The sequence below is a fragment of the Littorina saxatilis genome, linkage group LG7, assembly GCF_037325665.1.
Source record: "Littorina saxatilis isolate snail1 linkage group LG7, US_GU_Lsax_2.0, whole genome shotgun sequence".
Taxonomy (NCBI): domain Eukaryota; kingdom Metazoa; phylum Mollusca; class Gastropoda; order Littorinimorpha; family Littorinidae; genus Littorina; species Littorina saxatilis.
Window position 1 is genome coordinate 19,799,122 of NC_090251.1, and position 24,556 is coordinate 19,823,677.

General features: G+C 43.6%; 1 protein-coding gene across 1 annotated transcript in view; it reads left to right on the top strand.

Annotated features, from left to right (window-relative positions):
• Positions 1-24,556, top strand: part of LOC138970868 (rho GTPase-activating protein 190-like) — a 203,090-nt gene that overhangs the window by 54,211 nt on the left and 124,323 nt on the right. The window contains exons 14-16 of the mRNA XM_070343430.1: positions 20,147-20,264; positions 20,506-20,645; positions 21,022-21,203. Coding sequence (XP_070199531.1) covers positions 20,147-20,264; positions 20,506-20,645; positions 21,022-21,203 — 440 coding nt within the window. The remainder of the gene's footprint in view (positions 1-20,146; positions 20,265-20,505; positions 20,646-21,021; positions 21,204-24,556) is intronic.

The window sequence follows — 24,556 nt, forward strand, 5'->3', positions numbered from 1 at the left end:
AAATTGTTTCCTTTGTTTTCGGCTTTAAGACGTTTCTTTCGACTCTTCTTTGTAAGGAGTCTAGAAAGTGCCAGATGTTTTTTCGACATTTTGTCATGCCTCTATCCATTGAACAAGGGACAAGGTTCTTGCCTCTGGTTCATTACAAACAATTAGCGTCTACCTCATGGGACTATGGTGCTATGGTTTACTCAAGCCATAATCTTTTAGTGCTTCACTCCTCGGAGGGTGTTACACTTTTGGTTATTTGGAACTCTTTTTGTTCTATTCAAGTGGGAGACGCACAGGTTCGTTTTTCATTACTCGTTCGCCTCGGAAGACATGTCTTGTTGTCTTCTGAACTTTCACAGCTCTCTTTTGAGTTAGGACTGTCTTCCTGGTCTAGCTGATTGCAAGAGATTGTTCACTCTTTTCGTCAGCCACGATCAAGACAAGTCAGTGAGGTTGGCGCTCTTTCCGGTTATCCGGAAGACGTAACTCACGAATCTTAAGGTTTATTCACTCAGGTCTCAACCAGACTTTATGTGAAAAGGGTTATTTATCTAAGTTGACCTTATCTGGTGTTTTTTTCCCCATCATTAGCAATCCATGAGTGGTTACAACCAAAAGGGGGGTGGGGGGGGGGGGGCAGTCAGCCCTTCCTCCAGCACCTGCAATAGTGCACGATTCTAGAATTTGGGCATCGGCTTTAGCATTCCCCAGTTCAGGAGGATGCTAGGATGTTCGACGAACTATTGTTTGTTGATGGCAGACGATGTTTCATCAGTTTTGAGAAACGTCGTCAGAACTAGACAAAACATTCCCCTTTCTACGCCCGGCGTGGAAAGGGCCCTGTCCTCAATTCATTTGTCATTAGAACATCAGTCCCAGTTTGGGATTTCTTTCCTCTTTTTAGAGTTCTTTTGGTTAAGAGCCATAGAATTATTAAGAGATGCAAGCCTTCCTTTTTGTTATAAAGAAGGCTCTCATACTCTTTTTTTTGTTTGTTGGTGCTCACTTCCCCGTGAAGGGGCAGCGAATTACATGCTTTTTTGGGTCTCACACAAGATATTGAGTATTTTGAATAGGTACCGGCAGTGCTATCAGCAGCAGTGCGGGAAAGGCAAAACTTGAGTGAAATATGGCACTTTTCAATTTACTCTGCTTCAGCAATTACTAACCAAAATTTTTAAAAAATGGTATCAAAATAAAGATCATTTTCTCAATCTTTTATTAATGTGTCTTGTTTTGTCAAATATGAGTGTGTGAGAGAGAAATTTAATTCCAAACTTGACCACGGTCGGCAAATCCCTCGGTGGCTGACGCTCCTTTTCTCGCGTTACTTTGAACCACGATCTACAGCTGTTGGGGAAATTCCTTTCTCCTTGACCCCACAACCTTCAAATTAGCATATAATTACCATATTTTGGTTCATCCCTTCCTGTAGATTGTTTTCGTATAAGTTTTATTCCCAAAAAATGGATGGAAAATTTTGAACTTTTAGTTCAAAACTATTGCTTGTTTTTAAACCTTTGTATCTCACAAACCGTACAAAATACACTGCAAGTCTTATAGTGCGCTGGAAAGCTTGTTTTCTGCTGAAAACAGTGATATACGAAACTAAGAGGTCAGGTCAATGGGAGCCAATCGCAAGCCGGGAAAGCCGACCTTCACATTCAAACCACACACATGTTCACATGTCAACAATGGCGAATCGAGGTTCAAATGCTGCGATTGAGAACAGTACAGATTACCCTTGGCTCAACGCATTCAGGCCTTTCATCGGTAAATATTGTTTTGTTTTGTTGTATTAAAGTTATCTAAAGAAGCTTAGGCCTATATTTTGTTTCTCTTGTCTGTATCTTCGTGTAGATTGTTAATCAAAGTGGTGAACTGGACCGGTCTGAAATTGTACTGTGTTTCGCTCATACGCTACTGGTGTCGAAGCTTTTTATTTTTCTTGCGGTCTTTCCTGTTGACTTTATCTTATGTACTTTGGTTGATACTTTGAACTTATTTGATAGTATTTTTGTCATTATTGTAACAGGATGGCACATTTAAGCGTAGATATTGACTGTTGTGTACGAAAGTGTTCGACCGGAAGTAAGGCGTCGAAGGTTTCAAAGAATAACTCAGTCACTAGTCAGGTTTCGTTTTCTACTGATTGGCTTTTTTCGTGTTGTAGCCTGGAAGAAATAATTCTTTACGTGAAAAGTGCACCTTGTTTACACGCAATTGCTTCTCAGATATAGTTTTAGAAGTGCTAAAGTCAACATTTAAGTGCTCTCTCTCTCTGTCTTTTAAAAAAAAAAAATTTTAGAGCAAAAGTGAAGTATTATCATAGAGTTCAAAACAAAACACAGATGAGACAAACCATTTGATTTAAAGATGTGAATTTACTCATGAGTTTTGTTTTTATTTTATTCAGAAGATGACAACTTTGATCAACTAATCAGATGGATGTCAAGCGCAGGACGAGGAAGAAAAGTTGCCCTCCCCAAGCATCAAGTCCTTACAAATCGTCTCCTCATCCAACTTGATCAGTTGCGGCTTCAGCTTGGGAAATAATGGGAGGATATGGAGACTCTGTTTTCTTCCATCTGTGACAACAGTCTTCTTCTTCATACAACCCTGAAGGAAGAGGTCAGGCGTGCAAACAAACAAGCTGCTGAAGTCCACTCTAGTGATGGTGATATTGTTGCATTTGTGTATGCTGATGTGGGCGAGGAAATTAATACCAGAAACATTGGGCCCTTCTTGCAGAAGTTGGGACTTACAAGACGCCATCTTCTGTCTCCTGACTCTCTGTGTGACCTGCCCAGCCCTACAGAACTAGTGACAAATGGGACACTAATTGACTTACTCATGTTCCAGAAAGACGAGAGGCATACTTTGTGCAGGCAGTGGTTTTCACATGTTGGACTTAACATTTCAGACAGTGGCAGTGTTCTACGATGAAACATTTCATGTGGGCACTGTTACAAACATTCTAAGCGCAGATGAGGCAAAAGTAAACTTTTTAAAGAAGAGCTCTCTGGACAGCAACAGATTTTCTTGGCCAGCCAAAGAAGACAGTGACACCGTCAGCAGTGTGTTTGTGTTTGCTTGGGACTTTTTGTTAGAACCGATCTCCACAAATGCACGGATGTGGCATGTCCCAAACAGCACTCTCCAGGAACAATATAACTTGTATGTGGAGAAGTACTGTTGATAACTGGGTAATACTCAGAAGTAAAACCAGGCAGATCACAATCAGTGAGTAAGTGGATTTCTGTCATTTGTGATTCAGTTTCGTTACAGGAGGTCTTTACTTTTTTCTGATATTTTTAATTATTAACTTTTAAAAGTGGTGTGTTCAATTTCCACGAAAGAGATGTATCCAAGAGTATGTTGCATTTTGTGACTGCTGTCAAAATTTGATGCAGATTTGTCCAGTAGTTCAAAAGTTACAGGCAGTTAAAGTTTGCATATTTCAGGGTTCCTCCGATCTTCATTTCCACCTGTCGAAATGGTGAAATTCTCGATTTTTGCTCCCTCATTGTGACTGAATGAAGACAACCACATGTCTGTAATTGAAGATTTCTTAAGTATATACTATTGAGAGTAGAAATCAGAAGAATTAATATGTTTTGATGTCTTTTTGTTTGTTAAAAAATTCCTAAACATGCCCAATTATCAATTTTCTGCCATTTGCCACGCCCCCAAATAGCCTTTTTTTTCAATATTGACAGCTTCAGTACAAGTGTATCTCTACATCCTATCCTATTTCATTGATATTTTTGTGTTCTGCAGGCACATGTTAGCAAGATAAACTTGTTTAAGATGGGCATTTACTTAGTACTCAAATGCTGTGTGACCTCAAAAATGGAGAAAATGTGAATACGCGCCCTTAACGCTAACTGTAAAATTTAAAAATCAGATATCTCAGGAAGTATTTGAGATAGAACCTTACTTTTTGTTTTGTTATGACAGGTTTCACAGTCTTCAGAGTCGGGTATGTCCCTGACTTTGATATTAAATAAAAATGTTTCGTTTTGTTTAGTCGTGAATTTTCACTGGTCTATGTCAAATGTCTTCGGAATTTACATATGAAAAATAAACTTTGATCGAATTCAAGTCAAGTTTGTATTCCCCACCTGCGAAACAGGTAGGTCGGTCGTGAGAAATGAGACAGACACGATTTCCCTTTTTAGCCACATTGCAATAGACAAAGGCACCAGTACAAAAACACACAAAGAAATCCAGTTAAAAGTACATTAGAAACCAAAGAACAGAGATAGATGAACACACTTAGTTAAAAAAAAAAATGAATGTGTTTATATTTAGTCGATACAATCGCATGTGAAGTAAACGGTCTTTTTTCTAAATGTGTCTGTCTCAAAAACATTAATTACAAATCTGTTCAGTTTGAATGGCTGTCAAAAGGTTTGGACGTAAAATGCTTTTAATAAGTAGCAATTTCCATCAAATCACGACATGAAATGGTTTTGAAAGGCTAACTACGGCTTATTCTACTTGCGCTTGGTCATTTTGTCACTCGGGCAAGGTGTCTGTCTCATTTTTTCTCACGACCGCCCTGCAGACAAATCGTCTGTTATAACCGCCATACACAGCAAATTGTCATGATGCGACCAATTTTACACTTCCTATCCGTTGTCAGGCAGATGATCAACTGGTTGACTAAAGAATTTTTCGGCATGTGTTTATTTCAGAACACGTTATTTACTGTCTGTCTCTGAAAACCTTGAATTCTCACGACCGCCCGGCACTATTGACGGTCATTTCTTACCAAATGTTAAGCAGATTCATGTTTAAAATAACAACATTCAATGACTGTGTCTGATCAATGCCAGTGTTTTTTTCAATCCTTGAATGCACTGCATTGTGAATGTTGTGGTCAAGTGAGAGTTTTATAGACATCGCCGTACGTTTTTCAACACTTTGATGACGTCAGACAGCAGATTGAAAACGTTCCAACTTGGAAAGACAGTGAGTCACGATCATATAATCGTAGGGAATCAATAGTTGCTTTGTTTGTTTACTTTCAAGTGCTTTTAAAAGTTTGATTTTTGTTATGGTTATTGTTGCATATGTGCGTGCGTGCGTGCGTGCGTGCGCGCACGCGTGTCAGTGTGGATGAATATAGGGTAAGTGTATCCAATTCTGACCGACTTCGGGGGTACCAGTTTTGACTAAATTTTTTAACATAGAGGGGGAATCGAGACGAGGGTCGTGGTGTGTGTGTCTGTCTGTCTGTCTGTCTGTCTGTCTGTCTGTCTGTCTGTCTGTCTGTCTGTCTGTGCGTTTGTGTGTGTGTAGAGCGATATAGAGTAAACTACTGGACCGATCTTTATTAAATTTTACATGAGTGTTCCTGGGTATGATATCCCCAGAGATCTTTTTAATTTTTTCGATAAATGTCTTTGATGACGTCATATCCGGCTTTTTGTAAAAGTTGAGGCGGCACTGTCACACCCTCATTTTTCAATAAAATTGATTGAAATTTTGGCCAAGCAATCTTCGACGAAGGCCGGACTTTGGTATTGCATTTCACCTTGGAGGCTTAAAAATTGATTAATGACTTTGGTCATTACAAATCTGAAATTTGTAATTAAATTTATTTGTTTTTTAAATGATCCAAAATTACGTTTATCTTATTCTTCATCATTTTCTGATTCCAAAAACATATAAATATGTTATATTCGGATTAAAAACAAGCTCTGAAAATTAAAAATATAAAAATTATGATTAAAATAAAATTTCCGAAATCGATTTAAAAACAATTTCATCTTATTTCTTGGTTGTTGTTAACCACCTTTTCACCATTGGCTAAGGTTACCTCTTCCTCTCTGATTCTTGTGCCAATTAAGGTTCAGTGTGCAGTGGATATACTGGGACAGCGTCCAGGTACTATGCCACAGTTCAGTCTGTAGTAGATATGCTGACACAGCGTCCAATTACTATGCCACAGTTCAGCCTGTAGTGGATATATACTGGGACAGCGTCCAGGTACTATATCACAGTTCAGTCTGTAGTGGATATACTGGGACAGCGTCAAGGTACTATGCCACAGTTCAGTCTGTAGTGGATATATTGGGACAGCGTCCAGGTCCTATGCCACAGTTCAGTCTGTAGTGGATATTCTGGGACTGCGTCCAGGTACTATGCCACAGTTCAGTCTGCAGTGGATATACTGGGACTGCATCCAGGTACTATGCCACAGTGCAATCTGTATTGGATATACTAGGACTGCGTTAAGGTACTCTGCCACAGTCTTTGAGGACGTCTTTTCCGTTTTTGTGATAGTTGGGGCGGAACTGTCAAGTAATCTTTGACTCAGTCGGGACTTTGATATTGCATTAGAGCTAGGTAGCTTGAAAATAAGCGAATAAGTTCGCTCATTAAAATTGTCATCAATAACAAATATTTCATTATAGATTCAAACATTACTGCATTGTATTTCTTATCTTTTTCTGATTTAAAATATATATACATATGTATTGTTTACTTTAAAAACGCGTTCAGAATTAAAGAAAACAGGTTGAGTATGCTTCGCGGAGACGAGTGTGACCCGTGACGGTTTTCGGGTATGGTTAACCGAGACTATCTGAATTTAGTCTCGCCGATGACTGTTTTTTTGAGTTTATCCTTTAATTTGATGCCTATAGATTGACTAAAGGTTTATATATCGCTTCACGCGACTTGTTTTACATTTCGTCAAGTTATGTAAGTTCAGAATTGTATTATTAAATTTGTTACATAACATTAAATTACATATTCTTACTCCGAGTCACATATTAGCATTGACGCAGTCGATAAGCTAAGGTGTCTGAAACGCTATCCCGCCTATAGTCTAAGGGAAGCAACCCAAGCTAAAAAAGTAGCAAGCTTGCTACCCTGGGTTGCCTCCCGTAGCGTATCACGCCACAGATCTCGTACCCGGTACGAGACACCCTCATTTCGACTCCTTTCAGCCAGAGAGATAAGGTCGTTTTTTGCGCTATGCTCCGAGGCCGTTTCGTTTTGTCAGCCTGACACCCACCGGCCTCGGCCTCCCGTTTTCTCCTAGCTGTTTCCAGTTGGTGAGATTGTTCCTTATTTTATTTTGACATTGTATTTGATTCTGCTGGAAATTGCTTACGTCCTCTGGACTCAGAAGTTTCTTCAGCGGTTTCTAGTTGCGTTGGTCGCCATTTTGGTGGCCATTTTTTTGCTAGCACGTGGTGTTTCTACTGAGTTGGTTTTCGTCCGTGCTCGGACGGTGAGCTTACTCGGTAGGAAGTTAGTTTTAGATTCCTTGTAGGTATCTTTTTCTTGCTAGTAAATATTTTTTCTGCTGAATTTCTTGTCCGCTCTGGACTTCGATTTTACAGTAGTTGTTTTGTTGGCCTCCAGTTGGAGCCATTTTTCGCTAGCACGCTGTGTTTCTACTGAGTAGTTTTTCGTCCGTGCCCGGTCGCTTTACTATCTTGGTAGGCTGTTAGTTTTAGCTGCTTTAGCGGCTACTGCGCTAGTGCTAAGTTTATTTTCTACTAGGATTCTTCATCCGTTCTGGACTTAGAATTCTACAGTAGTTGTATTCGGCGGCCGCCTTTTGGTAGTCGTCCTTTATCCTAGCATGTTGTGCTATCGAGATGTTTACGTCCTTTCTAGGAATGTAAACTACCTTGGTAGGCTGTTATTTAGCTTCTTACGAAGCTATTATTATTTTGCTAGTTGATTATTCTGCTGATTTTTAGGTCCGTTCCGGACTTAGTTAAATTTTCAGTAGTCTTTGTTTACCTCTTGTCAGCTTCCGTTTTCGGCAGCTGCACTTCCGGTTAGACTGGTATGCCTGTTTGGGTCCGTGCTCGGACTTTGAACATTTTGCCAGTAGCATGTTTTTGTAGCTACTTTTGTGGCTTGTTTGCTAGTGCTAGTTCCGGTCTGCTGAAGCTTACGTCCTCGAGACTTGTTACTTTTCAGTAGATTACTTTCTCACGTCGCCGGCTGGGCGTTTAGTGAGAAAAGACGGGGGGGGGGGGGGGGGGGGGGGCTTCCTCGTCTTATGCCTATAGCCCCATGGTACATGTTTCTGATCCTAAGACTAATTCGGTCTTTTCTGTGCTTTTTTCGGCGCCGGAAGAGACTCCGTCTGTCTCTCAGACGTCAGTTTCGGCCGCTTGTGCGGCCGTTTCTCCCCCTTTGTTGACACCAGAGCCTAGCCAGAGCCTAGCGCTCTGGTGGCTAGTCTTATTGCTTCTTTGCTCACAGAGATCCGTACTTCTGGGGGCGGGCGTCCCTTGCTTGGTGGCTTCGAGGGTGACGACGGCAGCTTCGGATTCCGGACGTTTTTTACCCAGGTCCTTGTCGCTCACTTGCGTTTCCGGAGCGTCGGCCCAGTCTACTGGCGCTCGTGTTGTCTCTGGATTCCACTCGCTGGGACAAGCTTCCCTTCGTGGCCGGCCTCGGTGGCTTCCGCTTGCGGGAGTGCACCTGAGCGTGTCCCTTCGGGGACGCGGCCAGTACAAGGTATGTGCTCGCAGCAGCCGTCTTCGGCAGCTGCACTTCCGGTTCCCGGAAGTAGTGGTTCACTGGTTGCGGACAGACCATGGTCCCCTCCGGTTCGAGCTGCGCTTGACGTCAGCAGTCGTCCGCGACAGCTGCTTCCAGTTTCGGCCGGAAGTAAGAGGTTCACCGGCTAGTGCACAGGCTGCTGTCACGTCCGGTTCGAGCTTCGACTTACGTCAGCAGTCGTCCGCGACAGCTGCTTCCAGCTCCGGCCGGAAGTAAGAGGTTCACCGGCTAGTGCACAGGCTACTGTCACGTCCGGTTCGAGCTTCGACTTACGTCACCAGTCGTCCGCGACAGCTGCTTCCGGGTCCGGCCGGAAGTAAGAGGTTCACTGGCTAGTGCACAGGCTACTGTCACGTCCGGTTCGAGCTTCGACTTACGTCAGCAGTCGTCCGCGACAGCTGCTTCCGGCTCCGGCCGGAAGTAAGAGGTTCACTGGCTAGTGCACAGGCTACTGTCACGTCCGGTTCGAGCTTCGACTTACGTCAGCAGTCGTCTGCGACAGCTGCTTCCGGCTCCGGCCGGAAGTAAGAGGTTCACTGGCTAGTGCACAGGCTACTGTCACGTCCGGTTCGAGCTTCGACTTACGTCAGCAGTCGTCCGCGACAGCTGCTTCCGGCTCCGGCCGGAAGTAAGAGGTTCACTGGCTAGTGCACAGGCTACTATCACGTCCGGTTCGAGTTTCGACTTACGTCAGCAGTCGTCCGCGACAGCTGCTTCCGGCTCCACCCGGAAGTAAGAGGTTCACCGGCTAGTGCACGGACTACTGTCACGTCCGGTTCGAGCCTTGCCCTACGGCAGCAGTCGCCCGCGACAGCTGTTCTTCCGGTTCCGGCCGGAAGTGTAGGTTCACTGGTTAGTGCACAGGCTACTGTCACGTCCGGTTCGAGCCTTGCCTTTCGTCGGCAGTCGTACGTGACAGCTGCGCTTCCGGTTCACGGAAGTAGTGCCTCGTTGGAAAGCGGACAGTCAATGATTCCATCCGACTTGAGCTGCGCTATACGTAAGCAGTCGTCCGCGACGGCTTCTCTCCCGGCTCCGGCGGGAAATGTTAGTTCATCGGCGTGTGGGCAGCCCATGGCCCTTTCCGGTTTGAGCTTTGCCCTTGGGTCAGCAGCTGTTTCCGGCAGCTGCGCTTCCGGCCTTGGCAGTAAGTGTAGGTCAAGCGGGTAGTGCACAGGTTACTGTCACTTCCGGTTCTGGCCTACGGCCTACCTTTGGGTTCCGAGCTTCAGCTCGTAGGTGGCTCAGCACCAGCTTTGGCATAGCGCTGCTGTTGCTGCCGCTCTTCCGGCTCCTCCCGGATTTTCAGGTTCAGTTCCCGCTGCTTCCGTTTGGTCGCCGGTGAATTTCGAACAAGGCTTGCCCTATGGGCATACAGGCTTCTTGCCTCTGTTGGGACAGCAGCATCCACACACTCCGGTGGTGGCCGCTAGCTCCTCTCTCCCACTTTCCTTGGAAAATCTCCTGCGGGCGCTTTCTCGCGCTCTGGCAGATTCCTTGGCACCCTTTACCCTTAGTAAAGAGCAGGACGCGGAGGAAGTGTCTCACTCCTCTCCACACTTACAAGGGTGAACGAGGCACAGATGAGGCTGTCCTCTCTGCACTATCTCCATGCGGTCTCGTGCAGAAGGGACTTGTTTCTTGCCCACTCCCGGTTTTCTGAGGAGTCGACAAGGAACATTCTCAGATCGCCATCCTTGGCGGACGGTCTCTCTCCGGCAGCCTGGCCCCTCATGCCAGAAGCAGGGGATTGAGACCAACAGAGAACAGCGGTTCCCTTCTTTTGAGCTTCAATCTGAAAGCAGGCCGCTCCTAAGCAGGCTATACCTCAGCGGACTCAGCCTAAGCGGCCTAAGTCCTCAGCTCAGGTGAGATTGTTTCTTTCACAGCCGTCATAGGTACGCTGGGTTTTTGAAACAACAGTTGGCCTTAGGGCTTCGGGGTTTAGCCTCGGCCGGAGCAACAGCCATCACATCCGTTGGCGGTGGTGGTTGTTGCTTTCCTTGTGCTTGTGGCTTCGGGCTTCGACATTCTTTCTGTTTCCCAGCGTAGGGGTGCTGAGAGGTCGATTTCCGTTTAAAAAGGGGGTTTCTGCCTTTGGGCTTCCCCGTTTTCTCTTTGCCACGAGCTTCTGGACTTGGTCCAGGTTTGTCTTTCGCCGAGTCTGACTCTGTCTTTCTCTAGCGATCAGACGCGTTCTGGTGTTTCGTCCAAACTTAAGGTTCACTCGAGTTGGCCTCGGAAGTAACATTCAGATCTTCCTGAGGGTGCATTGTCTGGGCAATGCATGTTTGAGAAGTCATTCTTGGCTTGTCACTTTTTCTCAGGTTTTTTGGCTACTCCTCCCCTTTTTGGGCAGAGGTCTAGCTAACGTTCCAGTTTTCTCGGTGCTGGCCTCTAGGCCAGCATCTTTTTCGGCGGCCGAAACTTTTGGTTTCTTACTGTGCCTGTGTACTTTGGGTACTTTGGTGCAATGGCCGGCCTACGGGCAGCAAGGCTCTCGGCCTTAGCCTGTGTTATAGTCTCCTGCCTGTCGTGTTGCGACTTTGGCAATTGGTTCTTGTGACTGCGGATTTCGTCTCTTCCTCTTCTCCATCATGCTTGCATGATGTGAGTTGGGACAATTTCTGCCGGGTTGGGCTTCCGGCCTGGTCACCCCTTTTTCACTTGCAACTATGACTATTACTTTTTTTCTCCTGAGAACTCTGGTCTCGGGAGTCTGACTGCTGGTTCGCTTCACGGTTTTCCGTCTTTCTTACCAGCCTCGTTCTTTCTGTTTCGGGTTTTTTGATTCATTTCAATTACCTACAAGCAGTCTGCTCTGCGAACACGCTGGCTTTTGTCATTTTGTTTCCGGCCTCCGGTCACATTAGGATTTGGCCACTGCGGGTCCGCATTTCCGGTGCTTACGCACTACCTTAGGTCGCTTCGTCCTCTTTTTTACCCCTCTCTCTGCTTTCGCAGGGATGGGCAGGGGACGACTGGTGACCGTCTCCCTTGAGTTTTGCTCATTGAGTTGGACTCTGGTACTTGGTACTCAGGCGTCTCTCTCTTTCCAGTTTGGAGTTTGGTCACTCTTCTGGAGCTGACTGTTCTCTCAGGGGCCTTTTTGGCCTCACTCCATCCCAAAGTTTTCTTACTTTGGCATTTTTTCCTTATGGTCTCCGTGAGGGTCGGTCCTTTTCAGGGCTTAGCCGGCAACCTTACGCACGGATCTTTTCCAGGCCATTAGCATTTCCTTCCAATTTTAAGGGGGGGGGGGGGCAGCTTGTCCTTCCCTCTACTTGGTCGGGTTTATCCAAGACTGGGGTCCTTTTCCGGACTGTTTTACGGTTCAGAAGATTGGAAGAAGTGCTGGCTCTCTTATGTTGTCTTTCGCATTTCTTGCCTGAGAGACATTTAGGCTGTCAATCAGGGTGGTTCTCGGTCCGTTTCTGTCCTTTGGCAGTGGGCCAGTTCCTGGCAAGGGTTTAGAGTGAGTTAGTGGTTTCTTTCTCACGGGATCCTTTCCTGACTTTTGGCAGTGGGCCAGTTTCTTGGCAAGGGATTTTCTTTCCCTCCGCCTTGTCATAGCTTTATGCTATCTTTCCCTCGGCTCGGCCCGAGCTCATTTCCAGGGCCTGGGCCTCCTCCTTAGCCTTTTTGGTTTATGAGGTTTGGATGATGTCCTGCGCACAGCTTCTGGCGCTAGGATTTTGTCTTATCAGGTTCTGCAGACATTGCTGCCCTCTGTCAGGATGGGTCTCGGCCCATTCCTTCCTTGGCGGCAGCTGGTTTTGTCTCTCTAGAACTTTAGAGTGAGTTTGAACTTTTTGATCTTACCCACCACCTTGTTGGAGTTATCTGCTAATATGTGACTCGGAGTAAGAATATGTAATTTAATCGAAAATTTTTAATTAAATTTTCATTTGATTAATATACTTACCCGAGTCACATAGGTAATTCCCTCCCACCTTCCCCGCTTTTAGTTTCTTTGTATTCTAGAAGTCGAATGAGGGTGTCTCGTACCGGGTACGAGATCTGTGGCGTGATACGCTACGGGAGGCAACCCAGGGTAGCAAGCTTGCTACTTTTTTAGCTTGGGTTGCTTCCCTTAGACTATAGGCGGGATAGCGTTTCAGACACCTTAGCTTATCGACTGCGTCAATGCTAATATGTGACTCGGGTAAGTATATTAATCAAATGAAAATTTAATTAAAAATTTTCAATTCTAAAAATTGCAAATAATAATAACACTTTTGATTACAGATTCAAAAGTCATTGCATTGTATCCTTTCGATTTCCTGGATCCCAATGTATAAACAGATATGTTATGCTTAGTGTGAAAATCTGCTCAAATGAGAAAAATCGCCTTTTTTTTTCATATGCATCGCGGAGGCAACCCGTCTCGGTCTTCTGGTTTCGGCTAGCCAAATCTCACTAGCATTGTTAATGACTCGTCCCTGGTTCCAATGATGATCTTTTAGTTTCAAACCAACTTAATGTTTTATTATCGCTTCACATGACTTGTTCGGTATTTTTTTCGCTGTCATGATGTCACCATTTAGAGGGTAGGGTTACATTTTCAGGTATTTATTTCTAAGAATATTCAACTTTTTTTCCAAGATCGTTTTTTTTTTATTGGTTAATGATTCTACTTTAACAAAAAAAAGAGAAATGGAGTGCAATTAACATTGTTACTTTTTGAAGGTATGCTCATGACGTGCATCACAGCGAAATAGCAGTTCAGAAGAACGGAATTCCCATAATTAGTCCTTATTTGCTGCTTTTTTCACTGAGCTCGGAAATGATATTTTGCTTGCATTGTTATTGTTTAATTTATTAAAGCCTCTGGACAATATTCTTTGAATAAATGGTTATCCAATTCTGTTTAAGTCTATCCCTTTGTTTGATAGAGTACTGTAACAAGATATCACATTATGTCGACAAGAATGCGTCTGCATACAAGTTTTTGTCTTGATTTCATCCAGGAGGATGTAAGGCTTTAATAAAAACATTATTTCAAAGGTCTCTGTCAAGATTGATTTTGTTGAAAAAAAAGGAAGTCTGTGATTGAAGATTGTGAAACCTGCCTTATTCTAGTTTTATACAGAAGAATAAGAACATCTCAAAACATTAGCAGATTTTTCAGACTCATTTTTTGACTGCCGGTACCTATAATTTGAACATACTCGTCTTGAATGGCTCCTTTTGGAGTGCCAGACCAGAATCTTAGGTTCTTTCGTTTTAAACGGATAGAAGCAAATTATTGCAAAACAGCGCTGACTAGATGGGCTTCCACACTCATTGAACAAGCTTATGAGTGTGGCAGTCAAATGGTGGGGGGGGAGCGTTCAGTCCTTCCTCTGCGTTCTCCTAGAACTCATGGGGCCAGAGCTTGGGCCGCTTATTTGTCGGTTCTGCGACCAGGCTGAATCTCAAACGGCTTCAGAGCGGTGTTTTGGACGTTTTTAAGACGTCTTTCTTAAACTACTTTCTGCGGGTTTCTCTAGTACCCGCCGGGATGGTAGTAGTTGCTTACCAGTCATGGTTGAAGCAGGCCGGATTCTTACCAGAAATCAGTGAGTTTCCCGCCACCTTATGTAGCAATCTGCTATTTATGTGAGTTGGAGTAAGAATATGTGATTTAATCGAAAATTTCAACAATAAATTTTCATTTAATTAATATACTTACCCAACTCACATAGTAAATGCCCTCCCAACCTACCCCGCAATCGTTATTAAAGGACCAGACCACGCTGTTTTAGCGTCAAAAACGCTTCGAATCGTGTTCCTGCCACGCCTGTTTCAGGCCGCACACTCAGTTTCCCGAAACTGTCCCTGCTGCCAGCGAGCGCTGATAAGCGCAGCGACAGCCCAAGTCAGAGTTCTAAAATTACCACAGCGTGGGAAATAGTCCATATTCGTAAATCGCGCGGGAGGAGAGCGCGAGAGTAGCTTCCCTTGAAAGGGATAACAAACATGGCGTGTTTTTGTTTTCACAGTGCTGTGTAGACTGTGACATTTTTGAAGTTATAAAATGCCGAGACAGAAAAGATGTGCATGGGGAGTGTGCAATATGGACACTAGGTATCCCGAACGGTGTGTGGGGATCGAATTTTTTTCCATTCGTGAAGCCTGGAAAGTTTAATTATCACTACGATAAGTGTCAGCGCTGGGTCACAGCTTGCTACAGGTAGAATGTTTATGTTGGTACTTCCTGACAAGAAACCAGGATTCTGCAGCTGAACATTGCGTCGTCGTGGGTTTTCTGGGGTGCGTATCGCTAGCGCTACGTGTCATTTGTGCTACGTGTCATTTGTGCTACGTGTCATTTGTCCTACGTGTCATTTGTGCTACGTGCCGCTATCGCTACGTTGATTAGTGCTACAAATAATTTGTCTATGAGTCGCTATCATTCGTTCATTATCACTACGTGTCGACAGCACTACATCTTTTAGCGCTACGTGTCATTATCGCTACGTGTCAATACCACTACTTACTGACGACTTTCTCTTTCTCATTTTTTCTCGCGCTCTCACTCCTTCTGGTTTGTGTGTGTATATGTATGTCTGTGTATGTGTGTGTGTATATGTGTGTGTGTGTGTGTGTGTGTGTGTCTATCTCTCTCTCTCTTGCTTACTCGCTCGCTCACTCACTCTGTCTCTCAGTCTCTCTCGCTGCCCCTCTCTTTCTCTCTCTGTGACCCTAATATAATAAACCATTCTGAGTTCTCTCTCTCTCTCTCTCTCTCTCTCTCTCTCTCTCTCTCTCTCTCTCTCTCTCTCTCTCTCTCTCTCTCTCTCTCTCTCTCTTTGTTATGTTAGTTTGTATGTATGTTTGTTTGTTTAGTCTGTTAATCGTTTGTTCGGTTGTTTGCTTTTTTTTACTTCTTTGATTCATATTCTAACATTTTTTAAACGTATTATCATTAGATTAAACCCTTCCATGTGCGAGGGCTGGATGTGAAAAAGCACCTGTTTGTTTATGCCATTACCCTCGTTAATAAATAATTTGTCTTTGTCTTGTCTTGTCTTGTGTGTGTGTGTGCGTGTCTCTCTCTCTCTCTCTCTCTCTCTCTCTCTCTCTCTCTCTCTCTCTCTCTCTCTCTCTCTCTCTCTCTCTCTCTCGCAATCTCTGAAGGAATATTTTGTTTTTCCTTTCACTTTGCCAGAGATTTGTAATTTTTGGAAGAAAGTCTCTGCATGATTTTCAGTTGTTTCTTTCGGATTTTGATCTTTTTAGAAAAAAAGGGCTTTGTTTTTGACAAATTGTAAGACAGTGTTATTGCATATATTTTTAAATACAAATATTGACACAAGGTATAACCGAGGATATTAGTGAAACCTTTTCTTCTCTCCCAAATTCGATTCTTTTATGAAATTAGAGGGGGAGAGAGATCGGGGGGGGGTGGGGGGGGATTGACAGACAGAAATACAGAGAAAGAGCGAGAAAGCGGAAGAGAGACAGTTAACAGAGAGAGAGAAAGAGAGAGAGGGATGGAGGGTGGTTTTTATTTCATGGTTGGTTGGTTTTAGTTCTTAATGCATTGTTTTTGACAATAGTTTTCATTCGGTAAAAGGCAAATTCAATTACCGCTCTCCCTCTCTCTCTGTCTGTCTCTCTCTTCATTACACACACACACACACACACACACACAAACACACACACACACAAACGCATACGTACACACAGTATCGTACACACAAACTCACACACAGAAAAACATCCGTGGATGTATATACGGTATCATGCGAGAGAGAGAGAGAGAGGGGGGAGAGGCGGGGGGAGGGGGAAAGAGCGAGCGAGAAAGAAAGAGCGAGAGAAGACAGATGGGGAGAGAGAGGGGGAGGTGATAATGGCATGTGTGAATTGTGGCAATAGCAATACGTGCCGATAGCACTACTGTTTTTGTCAATTTGTGTCGATAGCACTACAGAAAATAGTGCAAACGATACGTAGTACAAATGCACAAATGACACGTAGCGCTAGCGGGACGCACCGCTCTTTCTGGACCGGCTAAATCGCGCAGTTTCAAGCCGATCACTTCGGCTCGATCCTCGATCAGCGCCTTGGGATCGATGGGCAACTTGATTTCAAATGCTTTCTGCACTAAATCGGACACTTCATGCTTGCGGTAATCGCTAAACGTGACGCCTCTTTCACGCAAGAACGAATGTAACTCGCTCACGGTAACAGGCTTTCCCTTCGCTGACGCCATTGTTTGGTATCCCAAACAAGGGAAACTACTCTCATAAGTACCGTGGGGCGGGGATATAGCTCAGTTGGTAGCGCGCTGGATTTGTATTCAGTTGGCCGCTGTCAGCGTGAGTTCGATCCCAGGTTCGGCGGAAATTTATTTCACAGAGTCAACTTTGTGTGCAGACTCTCTTCGGTGTCCGAACCTCCCCCCGTGTACACTACATTGGGTGTGCACGTTAAAGATCCCACGATTGACAAAAGGGTCTTTCCTGGCAAAATTGCTTAGGCACAGTTAATAATTGTCTACCTATACCCGTGTGACTTGGAATAATAGGCCGTGAAAGGTAAATATGCGCCGAAATGGCTGCAATCTACTGGCCGTATAAAATTTCATCTCACACGGCATCACTGCAGAGCGCCTAGAACTGTACCCACGGAATATGCGCGATATAAGACTCATTGATTGATTGATTGATTGATAAGTCAGTTTATGCATACGCCCTATTGATAACAGCGGTTGTGTGGCACAGGCATATCACAGCTGGGAAAACGTGTACTTTTTGTTTGTTACCTTTACTTATCGTCTCGTTTGTGTGGCTATTGCAAAACGGACATCAGCTGAGAGAGGACATTCTGACCTACACATCGATGTCAAACACGATGTGAATGGTTTTCAAGAGTCTGCACCACAGAGAGTTTGAATAAAGAGGAAAAATCAGGGCTGAGTCGTGTGTTTGATTGTGTGTGTGAGACATGCAACATTTAAACAACAATAGAGATCGAACTATAGTTCTCACAACAAGGAAACATACATGCTGACAAAGTTTAGCATGCCTTGAATAAGAACAACTGACCTGTATTTAGTCATCCTGATGGGGGGTAGTTGTAGCGGGGCTCAGAAATAGGTCACTGACACGCTACTAGCTAGCCGAGGGGTGAAAGGTATAACGGTACCCTGTGACCGATGCCAGACATTCGCACAGCTAATTGAGGCGAATGGGGGGGGGGGGGGGGGGGGCTTGAGTAGCGCGAGTCAGCTTAAATGTAGACTGCTTGGCCAAGATAAGATACCCCCAGGGAAATGTTCACACCATGCAGTTAGAATAAAGGATACACTTGCTTCAACTCTCAACTTCAGTTCCACGGATTATATTTACTGAGTTGTTCATGGATTGTAGACTGTTCAAAACGGCATTTGATCAATCAATCAATCAATATGAGGCTTATATCGCGCGTATTCCGTGGGTACAGTTCTAAGCGCAGGGATTTTTTATTTTTTTTATTTTTTTATTTTTATTTTATGCAATTTATATCGCGCACATATTCAAGGCGCAGGGATTTATTTATGCCGTGTGAGATGGAATTTTTTTACACAATACATCACGCATTCACATCGGCCAGCAGATCGCAGCCATTTCGGCTGAGAGAGAAAAAACCCCACAGAGATAAAGTTGAACTGGCAGTTTGACTGAAGCCGTGGTAATAACACAGAGTTGTGCTCTTCCTACAATCAATTTTTTTATGTGGATGATGATGTCCGTACATGTACTTGGTTGTATTATTTTGCTAGACTATTTGTTTCTGTTAGATATATCTGCTCACAGGATTGTTGTTCATAATTTGACGTCACATTTACTGCTGATCAAAATGTATTGTTGGAATAAGTCTGCTTTATATTCTGACTGCAGTATTGTAATAAAATCAAAGAACACAGACGTTTTAAGTATCAAAGTGCTTTTCACACACACACACACACACACACACACACATACACTCACACACTATGAGTATGACTGCAAACATGAATTTGTACTTGTATTACTGTATTACAGAACCTGATCTGAAAAAAAGGACAACAGCAAATTATTCATGCAAGCTTGCTGTATTAACAATTTCTTTATCCATTTGATAAAACACTGAATTAAAAGATAACAACTATAACAACGTGTGTGTGTTTGTGTGAATGTCTATGTGTATATGGACGGACACTGAGACTCATCGATTACCCAGGTGAGTGTATAAGAGGGAGAGAGAGGGAACTTTAAGGTGGGTGCATGGGGACGGACATGTAGTAACAGATATGTTTTAATCTGTAATCTTAACACATGTGCCTAAAATTAAGAACAGATGCCATTCCACCACAAATACTGTCAGTCTGACAAAAACGCCCAGTGACACTGAACCCCTCGGTATACATGTACTCGCTTCCTTTCGTCTGCGTTTAGTGAAAGCAGATCGTTCTGATGACATTGGTATCCGGTTTCTGACCTCCTGTGAGTGGTCAACAATTGTCGGAACTGGAACTGCGTTAGGCAACAGCTGTTTTGTGTGTGCCAGGTTTTCTTGCCGGCTTAACTGCGTTCGCATTGGAAGAAAGTGTCGCGAAACACAGCACATCGTGTTGACCGTTTCCATTTAATCAGTCTTGCTGCAGAAGTTGTAAGCCCATCGGAAAAAGGTGATAACTGATGCCTGAACCTTTTTTCTATACTTCATAGCTATCAGCAGCCGTGCGCATTCCTTCGGCGTGTTGTTGATGCTCGATGTAGGCAAACGCCCACTTGAGGGTAAGCTGTAACTTTCGGTTTCCGGACACTAGATGACGTCACAGCCGGTTCTCGTCTACTGGCGGCCATTTCGAAGTCTCGTGTAGCATACGAATTTGGCGGGTTTCGAAGAAAACGTTTTTAATTAAATCACAATGATACAGCAACGAATCAGTGAATTTCTTTACATTTTTGGCATCTTCAGGTGCATTTCTCTAACCTTCAGTCATCGGTTAGTGGTTCTAATAACCTTTAAATAAGCATGGTCTGGTCCTTTAATGGTTGAAGGTGGTGTTTCATTGGGAATGACTATACCGGCGGTATGTACCGCGCATGTGCGGGCTGCCGGTGAGGGGAGGTAACTACCAGGGCCTTGACTTCAAGGTTTTGTTTTGTTTTGGGAGTTACCTCCCCCTGTTACCAGGGTCTGTACTTCAATGTCTAAGCATCAAACGGAAGTTAATGCTATTTATCTGAGTTGGGTAAGTATATTAATTAAATGAAAATTTATTGTTGAAATTTAATTTTCGATTTTACTACTTTAGTTTTCCTGAATATTCATGCACAGCTGAGTAACACACATGCACACACACACACACACACACACACACACACACACACACACACACACACACACACACACACACACACACATACACACACACATATATACATACATTTGCATCTATACCCCAGACAGAGCATGCAGGCAATGTGACTATAGTGCTTTAGTCATAACCTTTTAAGGAGCGTGACATTCTGACGCCATCATGTGTGAGATCTGTCATCTGCCAACTTTTTTGTAATCACTCTTCTGTGAAGAATTGCTTCTTATTTTTCATCTGTGAGAGACTAAGTGCTTATGTGTACACTGTGTGCTGCAGGATCTGCATGTGTTTCATGTGTGGCGATCCCTTCCCTCTGGAGCTGCCTTTGGGACCACTCCTTACGTCAGAAGGACTGCAGGTAGCCTCAGACAACCCTTACGCTCTGACCTTACAGGTGAGACATAAGCCAAGCTTCCACCTTCCGCTTCTCATTTTCTCCTCTGCCTTTTATTACCAATGGGTTCATCTTTAGTTTGGCTCCAGGTGTTTACAAGTGTAGGGAGAAGGTGAATGGGTTAGGGCAAGGGGGGTGCTGGAGGTCAGACAGTAAAAGCAAAATATGTGTCTTTTTCATGGGCATTGTCTTATCTTTGTGAGTTTTGATAGTTTTGATGCAAAATGTGCATGATTCTCAGGCTTACCTGGATAGCAGACGGCAGCTTGTAGAGATTGAAGTGTCTTCTTACCACGGGCGCCCAGTCCCTCAACGTCTGGTCACGCATGGTTACATACTGGTCTACTCTGCCCAGCGACAGGCGTCATTGGCTACCTTAAGGTGAGTGCTGCAGCATTTCAACAAAATACTGTCATCCTTGGTTCGAGGTTTAAAGTGCCTGCTAAGGCCGAGTTTTTCTTGATGAAGAATTATTTTTTAATTGTGTCATTGTTGTGATGAAGAATTATTTCTTTACTTGTGTCATTGTTGTATCAATAAAATTTCAACAAAGTTGATCAGCTGCTTTAATAATACAGATATAAGATCTCAGTTAAAAGCCTATGTGTAAACTTTGTGTCCTGGAATATGAAATGTTTAAAACTGATTTTCATTAGGGGTTTTCCCCTATTGCACAGCTGGCTTTGCAAAAAAGGTGAATTGCCCTGAGACACCTGTGGTGTGTGAGGTGCAAGGCAAGATGTGTGACTTTGTGCAGGGCATTCGCCGCACAACTGCCAGCGGTGCCAAAGCTGATCGTTGCTGTTGGGGACAGCGGAGGGGCAGCTCATCTCTTCTTTCATAACGAGACCAGCCAGGCCTTGATTCGCCATGGCAACCAGCTAGCAGATGAGCTGGGTGCCGTCTTTATCACAACAACTGCCAACTTCAACCAGCAGAGTAAGCATTGAGTATCGAAAAGGCTTAACTCTCTTAAGCGAAGAGAGTTGGTATGACCAGGAATATATATACACTGTTAATATCTGAATGGAAGAGACTTGAATGTCCAGTTACACCACCTTGTAAAGCACCAACACGAGGTAAACAATCTGTAAGTGTAACATAATTTGGCCAACATTTGCTGGGAATTGTGGGTATTGGCCACAGGGACCTGCCAAGACATCAAACTTGTGTTCATGGGTGTTACTCTTCCGGCTTTTGCCGGATTTCCGGTTTTTGAAAAAATCTGAAGCCGGAAGTTGAAATAACGAGCAGCGGTTCCGATCCGACTTTTGACACCGGTTCGCGTGCTTTCTCGGTTCGCTCCCTTGGATTTGCCGCCATCTTGCTTATTATGATTTGGGTTCGTCGGTGTCCAGAAACTTTCTTTCAAACTTGAGCATTTTGGACCCCTGCCTTTCAGGTTTTTTGATTTTTCCCAGTAACACCCATGTGTGTTCGTTCAGACATTCCTAAACAGGCTACCGAGAGCCCCAGTATTTGCTTTGAACAGAAAACGCCAAGGGCTATATCATGGGTAAATGTGATAGAACTCTTGACTTTGTAATGTGTGTGATATGTCTCATACATCAGTTAAGGGCAGACCGGGTAGGCAAAATGAGTTATTTTTGGTCTCATACACCTTTTTGGGGTTGTTGCATTTTTCACACCTTTGAACATCCTGGAATGCATTCAATAATCTGCTTTTGTCATTTTAGACATGTATTCATGTAAATAAAACCATTTTCAAACCGATGTTTTGTTGTTTTTGTCTGTGTTTTATCAAAAAAATCGAAAAAATGGTCTACTTTGGATACTCCGTGCTGGTAAATGTGCGCACATGACATGACCCTTCGCTGTTCAAACTGTGTGGAAATTTCCGTTCTTCAAGATGACGTCATCACCGTTGGGGAATTTCCGTTGACATAGGCACAAAGAGAGAGAATCCGTTCCAACCGAAACCCCGGAATTAATATATGCAAATATATGTAGGTCAAAGGCATTTGGCGCAAGCGCAGTAGACAACTTATCAGTCCCCCGGTGTCAACAAATCCATGACTTTTTCACCGATTCAGCAGCATTTTTCAAAGTTTTGAGCTGCGGAGAACAACCCTAACATTGGAAATGTTCGGCATAGTGGCAAGAAATATCAGAGAAAGATGAACCAGCAGCAGCGAACAGTAGAAGGAAGTAACAACACTCCGAAATGAACCAACATGATCGAATTGAAGCAGACGACATTCTAAGATTCTTGACTCGACGAGGTGGGTTTTGCTTCTTTCTCTTTTCGATCTTGTTTGTTTGACAACGTGATTTATTGCACATTGTTATGTTGTTGTTGTTGTAAGAATGTGTTAGGGTTTGCAGGTAAATGATAAACAGTTTGTGTCTGAAGTATTTTGCGGGTTTCTTGATCCAATTTACTGACCATGCCGCCGCTGCAACCCCCCCCCCCCCCCCCCCCCCCCCCCCCCCCCCCGCCCCTCCCTCCCTCGATCATCTCTGTGATATCGTCTTCACAACCCCTATTTTATTGTTCTTCGCTGGCCAGTCCTTGAGAGCTTACTATGGTGTAACATGTCATCATTATTCTTTGTCTGTGGTCAAACTGAGAAGCAGCATCTGAGCGATGTACGACTGACACAGTTTCTGTTTCTGGTCATTGACCGTAGGAAAATAAGTACCCTACTAGAGAGCGTTCTCTAATTCTAAAGGATTGGTTTACACCAGCATGGCTGACCAACCTATCATTGACAGCAATATTGTTGTCAAATCTTTTCCATTAACTAAGGAATAAAAAAATAGATCCAATTTACTTCACCAAAGAAAAAAAAAGAGTTAAACTAAAGGACTGGGGCGGCAACTCATGAATCAAAAGCATAAAGATCACCTGCAAACAGTGCTAGGTTTAGGAAATCTGAAAATGTATACACACACACAGAACACACACACACACACACACACACACACACACACACACACACACACACACACACACACAAAACAGACAACAGACAAGAAACAAGCAAATACATAGCAAGTGTGATGAAATGAATTAATTTTAAAAGAAAAATATGAAAAGAAAGGAAGAAAGAAAGAAAATAATTCAGCTAGTTTCAGTATTAGTTCCTGTGTGTATCATTGTATGTGATTGTGTGGTTACTCAAATCCCATTGTAAACTTGACATGTAAATTTTGTGATAGGGGCTGGTATGTATATATATGGGATAACCTTCTGTGAGGTTTAGTGTGTGACAGGGTGAGAATACTTTGATTTCTTTTGCTTTTTCGTGGCTGCTTTTATTTTCAATTATTTATCATTATATATATTAAAACATACACTTTTTTGTCATTAAGTTGTGTGTGTTTGGGTATTAATAAGCAGTGCAAATCCACATGTAATGAGTATGAGTCACTGTTAAATTAATGAATGTCTTTTGTGTGTGTGTGTGTGTTCGTCAACCGACATATGTGGGTACGAGCCGCTGAGGTGGTTGTAAGAAAACCCGCCTGGTTCAGTGGTTGGGGGCTGATTGGGATTTCTGATTTACCGGCCTAGCCAAAAAGTTGAGGTACACCCCATGTAACATGGTCATTTGCAAAATAAAGTACAAGCACTTGTTGACGTTTATATTGAGTCTTAAAATTTGCAGCTTATTACAAACAAAAACCGTGGACAGTTGTATCAAATATTAAATCAGTGTTTGTGTATTTATTAGGTTGGAGCAAGGGGAGAACCAGTCCTCCTGTGGTGGCAGCGAGGAGAAAGATTGACCTGATGGAAAAGTTTGCTAAACCGGAACTACCCTCTTCCACAGCAGAAACATCAGCTTTGCCATCTTCTGACCAACCATAAGAAGATACAGATACTTTGCCATCTTCTGACCCATCACAAGCAGATATGGATACTGGTACTGTGCAACGTCACTCCGCTGACATGTGTTGGGCTTTTGTCAACATTGATCAGCTCAATCTATTGCTGAAAGGTCTATATCCTGTACTGAATGCTTGTCTGATAGCAGTCTGATTATGAAAGAAGGTGATGCATCAGCCCAAGGATTTGCACAGGCCCTGCATCTGGAGTGCATATGAGTGTCCATTCAAGTCTGCAGTTGTTTACTCTTCTCCCGGTGTTTGCAACGCTTCGGGTGGTAAAGTTGCATTTAAAATAATCCGCGTATGACCATGTTGGTACATGGAAAGGGACATTCAGCTTTACAGAAATTTGCTGCAGTGTTAGGATTGAGCACAGAAATACTGTAATTAAAATGTTGCAACTTTTGAATGGCTTGATAGCTTTGTTCCATTTGTGT